General features: G+C 38.9%; 1 protein-coding gene and 1 non-coding gene across 2 annotated transcripts; one reads left to right on the top strand and one right to left on the bottom strand.

Moving 5' to 3' along the window:
• Nucleotides 1-1,210: 1,210 nt before the first annotated feature.
• On the bottom strand, nucleotides 1,211-1,321 carry LOC137741203 (small nucleolar RNA R71). Its single transcript, XR_011069233.1, has one exon. It is a non-coding gene; the product is annotated as a small nucleolar RNA R71 (small nucleolar RNA).
• Nucleotides 1,322-2,333: 1,012 nt separating this feature from the next.
• Nucleotides 2,334-5,429, top strand: LOC137740664 (uncharacterized; the record flags this gene model as incomplete). The annotated part of the gene is made up of 6 exons (XM_068480500.1): nucleotides 2,334-2,420; nucleotides 2,943-3,119; nucleotides 3,387-3,474; nucleotides 4,198-4,392; nucleotides 4,594-4,956; nucleotides 5,203-5,429. Coding segments are annotated over exons 1-6 (1,137 nt in total), but the record flags the coding sequence as incomplete, so codon positions are not given.
• Nucleotides 5,430-7,904: the final 2,475 nt, after the last annotated feature.

Genomic DNA, 7,904 nt, shown 5'->3' with positions numbered 1-7,904 from the left:
TTTGATTAGTGTCAAGGTTCATAACTTGTCAAATTGATAATTGGAAGTTGATTTAAGTTGCATACATTTCATATATGGAAAAGAATCCCTTAGCCATTCCATTATCCTTTGGTTTACATCAACTTGCTTCACAATCTGCTTTGGTTATAATCTGCCCATTTAAGTGCATTTCGTCCAAATACAATTTCTCCCCTTAGTTTGTTAAGTTTTGGGCTTAGAATCTGTCTTATCTTGTGTTTTGAAGCATTTTGAGTCAAGCTCAAACCTCATTTTCGTCCAAAATTGAGTTTAGTGTCAAAACTGCCCAATTTGTGTTTTTAGGCAGTTTTGAGAGTTTTTAGCTTGTTTTGAGTCCTTTGAGTCTTTGTTTTGTCCAAATTAGTTAGAAAGTGTTTTGATTTGTGTTTATAAGTGTTTTGATTCAAGTTTCCATCCAATTTCGTCCAAATTAGTGTAGGTGCTCAAAACTGCCCAGAAAGTGGTTTTTAGGCAATTTTGAGTCTTCTAGTTGCTGTTTTGGGTTTTAGGATTGTTTAAGTGTTCTAAGAGTTTAGTTCCACATCCCTTGAGTCTTTTCAAACGTTTTTAAGTTTATTTTGTTCTTTTCATTGTTGTTTGCTTCTTGATTTTCATTCACACTTGTGTTACTTTGTTTCAGGTAGTATATGTCAAATAAACTTGTTGAGTTAGGCCAAAGAATTGAACGGTTGAAGGGCCACACTTTGGACAACTTTGTGCCATCAAGTTCACCCTTTGACCGTGAGGAAGAGGAAGGGAATTCACCTAGTTCAACAAGTAAAGAATCTGAGCAATTTAATTGGGAAAGAGAAGAAGAGATGGCGGGCAACGAAGATGAACTTCGTGCTTTGGAGGACTTTGCTCAACCAATCATACCAAATTCACCTTCATGCATCTTGCTGCCCACAGAAGCTAGAAACTATGATCTCAAATCTTCACATTTCCATATGTTTCCTTCATTTTATGGCTTACCTAATGAAGACCCTTTAGCTCATATTAAAGAGTTTTACAATGTTGTGAGTGGTTTACCTTTGCAGGGAGTGAGTGAAGCGAACTTGAGGATGAGAGTGTTTCCTTACACCTTGAAAGATAAGGCCAAGAGTTGGTTGATGACTCTAACATCAGGTTCCCTCACTACATGGGATGCCGTGGCTAAGAAGTTCTTGGAGAAGTTCTTTTCCACTCAAAAGACAGCCACATTAAGGGGACAAATCTTCAACTTCAAACAAGATGATGGTGAACCTTTCAATGAGTGTTGGGAGCGTTTTAAAGGCCTCTTGATACAATGTCCACACCATGGGTTACCTTTTCATTTACAAATGCAAATTTTCTATGATGGACTAACCCAAAATTGTCAATCAACTGTGGATAATGCAGCAGGTGGAGCATTGAAGAAAAAGAATGCTCAAGAGTCATATAACATTTATGAGATGTTGGGGTCTAATGCTCAACACAAAGATTTAAGGGGTAAGAAAGTTGGAGTTTATGAAACAAGTTCTAACCATGAGCTTTTGTTGCAGGTAGCTAATCTAGAAAGGAAGCTTGAATCCGTACTCAACATGGTGCCAAAAGCTAATGAAGTGTGTGCCATTTGCAACATACCAAGCCATCCTACTCACCAATGTCCATCTAGGGAAGCTTACCCCGAGTATGTTCAAGAACAAGTGAACCTCATGAATTCTTACAACCAAAGACCAAGGAATGATATGTATTCCAATACATATAACCCGCGTTGGAGAGATCATCCCAATTTTTCATGGAAGAACAACAATCCAACCCAAAATTTCCAACCAAAACCTGCCACTACCCTTGAGGACACGGTTAAATTGTTAGCCCAAAACACCTTGCAATTCCAACATTCCACCAATAGCGCACTCCAACAACATTCAGCCGCCCTAACCAAAATGGAGACGCAATTGGGGCAGATTGCAGATGCCTTGAACCAAAGAGAGGTTGGGAAGTTTCCTAGCCAACCCGTGATACTCCAAAGGAACCAAGAGCAAGCCAAAGCAATCACTACACTTAGAAGTGGTAAGGTTATTGATAATAGAGTTGGCAATGAAGTTACTAATGAATATGATCATGTGAATGCAGGTGTCACTCAAGGAGACAATGAGAAACCAAATGAGGAACCAAACCATGCCACTTCCTCACTAGAAGCACCAAATCTTCACAAGGCCGAGAAACCATACACCCCACCAATACCATTCCCTGGAAGACTTGCCAAGAGCAAGCAGGATAAGTCATTCAAAGAAATTTTTGATATACTAAGCAAAGTGAATGTTAACTTACCTTTGCTTGATGTCATTAGGAACATGCCGGCATATGGGAAGTTCTTCAAGGAGTTAAATAGTTACAAAAGGAAGTATGGACCACATGAGAAGGTTGTGGTGTCCGAAAATGTGAGTGCAGTTTTGCAAAGAAAACTTCCACCAAAGCTCAAGGATCCAGGAAGTTTCTCTATCAACATCACCATAGGGGATAAGAAAGTAGAGAAGGCAATGCTTGATTTGGGTGCTAGCATCAACTTAATGCCTTATTCAGTGTACCTTCAACTAGGGTTGGGAGATTTGAAAGCCACCACCATTTCATTACAACTTGCAGACAGATCAGTTAAATATCCAAGAGGTATAGTTGAAGATATCCTAGTTCAAGTTGATAAACTAATCTTGCCTGCAGATTTTGTAGTGTTGGACATGGAAGAAGCTCCTATACATGATCGTGAGTTACCAATATTGCTTGGGAGACCTTTCATGGCCACGGCCAAGACCATCATTGATGTGCAAAATGGACTCCTCACTATGACAGTGTTAGGAGAGACAGTTCAATTCAAAGTGTTTGAATCTCTTTCTCATCCTTCGTCATCTCTTGATTGTTATGCCATTGATGTGCTTGATTCACTTGTATTCTCTAAGTTCTTGCAGGCACAGTCGAATGAACCATTGCAAACTGTTTTGAGTCAACCTCAAGATGAGTTTGATGAGGAAGATGCACTCATGGAAGAAGTAGCTGCTTTGGAAGCATTAGCATTGTATCCTTTCAATGTTTCACCTCGTTTTGAGCCTTTAGAATCATCAATGTCACATCTAACTCCTTCGACTGTTAAAGCACCAAAACTTGAACTTAAACCACTTCCACCACATCTAAAATATGCATATCTAGCTGAATTTGAAACTCTTCCAGTTATCATAGCTTCTGACCTCACCCCAATTGAAGAAGATAAACTATTTAGGGTGTTAAAAGAGTTTAAATCAGCTTTTGGTTGGTCTATTGCAGATATCAAGGGAATAAGCCCTACCATGTGCATGCATAGGATCCTTTTGGAGGAAGGAGCAAAAACAAGCCGTGAGCCACAAAGAAGACTCAATCCACACATGAAGGAAGTTGTTAGGAATGAGGTGTTAAAATTGTTAGATGTGGGGATCATATATCCCATTTCTGATAGCAAATGGGTGAGTGCTATTCAGGTGGTGCCTAAGAAGGTGGGAATCACTGTGATGAGGAATGAAAACAATGAGCTTGTGCCCACAAAGCCCACGACCAGTTGGCGTGTTTGCACCGATTACAGGAAGTTGAATTCTAGCACTAGAAAAGATTACTTTCCTATGCCTTTCATAGATCAAATGCTTGAGAGATTGGCGGGGTACTCACACTATTGTTTTCTTGATGGTTACTCAGGTTACAATCAAATTGCAATCGCTCCGGAGGATCAAGAGAAAACAACCTTTACTTGCCCCTTTGGCACATTTGCATACCGGAGAATGCCTTTTGGACTATGCAATGCTCCAGCAACATTCCAAAGATGTATGTTGGCCATCTTCTCTGACATGGTAGAAAGGTTCATTGAGGTATTTATGGATGACTTCTCAGTGTTTGGTTCCTCTTTTGATGAATGTCTTAACCATCTATCGTTAGTACTTCAAAGATGTTAGGAAACAAATTTGGTTCTCAATTGGGAAAAGTGCCAATTTATGGTGAAACAAGGAATTGTTTTGGGACATGTAATCTCTAGCAAAGGAATGGAGGTAGACAAAGCCAAAATTGACGTCATCACCAATATGGTAGCCCCCACCACTGTGAAGGGAGTAAGAAGTTTTTTGGGCCATGCGGGTTTTTATCGTCGTTTCATTAAGAACTTTTCAATGATCACCCATCCATTATGCAATCTGTTAGCTAAAGATGTTGTATTTCATTTTGATAAGGCTTGTATGGATGCATTCAATACTTTGAAAAATGAACTAACCTCGGCCCCTATTATTATGGCACCTGATTGGTCATTACCTTTTGAATTAATGTGTGATGCCTCTGACTATGCTATTGGTGCAGTTTTAGGGCAAAGGGTGAACAAGCTTCTACATGTGATCTACTATGCAAGCCGGACTCTGCATGATGCTCAACTTAACTATTCCACAACTGAAAAGGAGTTGCTTGCTGTTGTTTTTGCCTTAGAAAAGTTTAGGTCATATCTTGTGGGATCTAAAGTTATTGTGTTTTCTGATCATGCAGCCATTAGGTATTTGATGACAAAGAAAGATGCTAAACCACGCTTGATTAGATGGATACTCTTACTACAAGAGTTTGACTTGGAAATTCGAGATAAGAAGGGCAGTGATAATGTTGTGGCTGACCATTTGTCCAGGCTTAATGAAAACCATGGAGTGGGACAACCCTTGCCCCTAAATGAATCATTTCCAGATGAACAACTCTTTGTTGTTCAAGAAAAAGAACCATGGTATGCGGACTTTGTGAATTATCTTGCCTGTGGTATAATGAGAAATGACCTTTCTTTTCAGGAAAGAAAGAAGTTCCTTGCCATGGTAAAGCACTACGTTTGGGACGAACCATATTTGTTTAAATATTGCCCTGATCAAATCATTAGGAGATGTGTCCCAGAGAGTGAGCAACAAAGCATTCTAACGTTTAGCCACACATTGGCATGTGGAGGCCATTTTGGTGCCAAAAAGACATCACTAAAGGTTTTACAATCTGGTTTCTTTTGGCCTACTTTATTCAAAGATGCTTTTGATTTTTGCTCTAAATGTGATAGGTGCCAGAAAATGGGGAACATTAGCCGAAGAAATGAGATGCCATTAAACAACATTTTGGTGGTGGAACTCTTCGATGTTTGGGGAGTCGATTTCATGGGACCATTTCCATCCTCTTTTGGCTACTTATACATATTAGTGGCAGTGGATTATGTATCCAAATGGGTTGAAGCCATTGCTACAAGAACTAATGATCATAAGGTTGTGTTGAATTTTCTTAAAGATGTGATTTTTTGTAGGTTTGGAACCCCAAGAGCTATTATTAATGATGGTGGCAGCCATTTCTGCAACAAACCTTTTGAATCCTTGATGAAGAAGTACAACATCAATCACAAAGTGGCAACCCCGTACCATCCTCAGACCTCAGGACAAGTGGAGATTAGCAATAGGGAGATCAAGAACATTTTGATGAAGACTGTGAGCCCTACAAGGAAGGATTGGTCATTGAGGTTAAATGATGCACTATGGGCATATAGAACAGCATACAAGACCCCCATTGGCATGAGTCCTTATCGCCTTGTGTTTGGGAAAGCTTGTCATTTGCCAATGGAGCTTGAACACCGTGCATATTGGGCCATCAAGAAGTTCAACTTTGATTACAAGGATGCTGGAATAGCAAGGAAGCTCCAACTTAATGAGTTGGAAGAGCTTAGAAATGAGGCATATGAGAATGCCAAAATCTACAAGGAACGGAATAAGCTCTATCATGACAAGGCCATCCTAAGGAAGGAATTTCACCAAGGTATGAAAGTACTTTTGTTTGACTCACGTTTGAGACTTTTTCCAGGAAAGTTGAAGTCTAGGTGGGTGGGACCATTCAAAGTACTACAAACATTTCCCCACGGAGCTGTGGAGATAGAGAACATGAAGAATGGCACATCTTTTAAAGTCAACGGGCAGCGATTGAAGCCATACTTGGATAAAGTGGAGGAGGAGCAAGTGTATCAAGTCATGGATGTTCTTGAATTTACAACACCATGAACAAGCTCCCATGTCTTGCCTAGACATTAAATACAGCGCTTACTAGGAGGCAACCTAGTGTGGTTTGTGTTCTTTCTTTATGTTGTGTTTTTGTTGTTACCATTCCATATTCTTTGCCTACTTACATTGCATACAATTTTAAACATCGAGGACAATGTTTAGATTAGGTTTGTGTTTATATTTGTTTTATGTGTTAGTTTTGGTTATGAGTGTTTTTGCATGCTAATATGAATGTATATGAGGACTATGTTGAAAACAAACGATTGGGTTGCTATGGAAAAGAGTTGCATTTTGTTGTCATGTATAAAGCTATAACTCTTGAAATTATGATCATGGAGGTACCATACTCAAATTCTGGAAGAAGAATAGTGGAGACTACCCTAGTGAGTTATTTTGAGCCTAATTGTTTCTTTGAGAGGGTTTAAAGTGTTTCTACTCCTATCTTTTTCTTTCATTTTCACTTTAAATGATCTCATTACTTCTATTTCGTTTGGATGCTAAGAATTACTCTCTTTGCAGATACCATGTGTTTAGTATCATTCGTGAATGAACTCAATGTGATGATGTTAGGCTATGCATGTTTAACTACTAAAAGGTTTAAATCCTACCCATTTATGTGCTCCATTCACCCTCGTTGCAGCCAAACACTTTAGCCCAATTCTTTCATCACCCACACCACATTCTAGCCCATTACAAGCCATACCTTATAGTTTGGGGAATACCAATGTGATGAAGACTAAGGGCAGATTGAGTTATAAAGCAAGATTGTGGCGTGTACCGAGGGCACCTATGTTGAAAATGTTTCTAAAAAAAAAAAGAGAAAAGAAAAAAAAAAAGAGTATCAAAGTGGATACAAATTCCAAATCGCCTAATTATAAAGCATAGGGCCTGGACGCCAAAAACAAAAGAAGACAAATGCCAGTGAAGAGCCTCAAAGACACTTTGGTATGCCCCAAACTCTAGCATTTCATATCAAGTCTTTCATAACCTATACCCTAAGCCTTGCATTACAACCTTGAGAAAGACCTAGCTGATCATTGAGGATGTATTCACGGGTGATGGTAAGTGTGTGTGTTATCTATATTCTTAGTATTTGATTCATTTCATGAGATCTACTCAGAAATTGTGCTTTCATTTCGAAATTCATATGTGAGACTTTTGATTCCCTTTACATAATTTCGCTCATATATGCTTGTGGTGAGACTAAAACCTTAGGGTCTAAGTAAGAATTTGAGTGGATTCTGTGAGGAGTAGAGTTGAGGCGAATTCTATCTGAAGCATTTGGGTATGGTGACCTTGAAGTTGTAAGACATTGAGAAATATCTTTATACGTTTCAATTGATACGATTCTTTGAAGTGGAAAACTTTTGAGTTTGAATATATGACAAAATCTTCATTGGTTCTTATTAGTTTGTTTAAAGCATGTTTTAACCAAGTTGCTTGCAGATTTTGTAAATGTTTGTGGGTGTCATCACTGTAAACCCTCAGGAGACACAACTCCTCCAACTAGGGACACCTAGGGGTTCAAAGGCTTGTTGCACATGCTCAATGCAATCGTTTAGCCAGCGAAAGTGGTTTAGTTAGATGTTTGTATTTTGTGTGTTTTAGTTTTAAGTTTGCTCGAGGACTAGCAAAAACCAGGTTTGGGGGTATTTGTTAAGTCACATTTTGCATGCATTTATATCTTCATTATTTGGCATCTTTGTGATTGTTTTGGAGTAAACTAGTTGCGTTTTACATTGTTTTGTGTTAGTGTGCAGCCAAGTGTGTAATAAGATCAATTGGATGGCAAATGACAGAAAGTGGTGCAATTCGACCACTTTGGGTGATTCTAAACAAGACAAAAACATGCATTCACAT

This window comes from Pyrus communis, chromosome 7 (genome assembly GCF_963583255.1).
Source record: "Pyrus communis chromosome 7, drPyrComm1.1, whole genome shotgun sequence".
NCBI classification, from domain to species: Eukaryota; Viridiplantae; Streptophyta; class Magnoliopsida; order Rosales; family Rosaceae; genus Pyrus; species Pyrus communis.
This window is presented reverse-complemented; position numbering and strand designations above follow the sequence as displayed.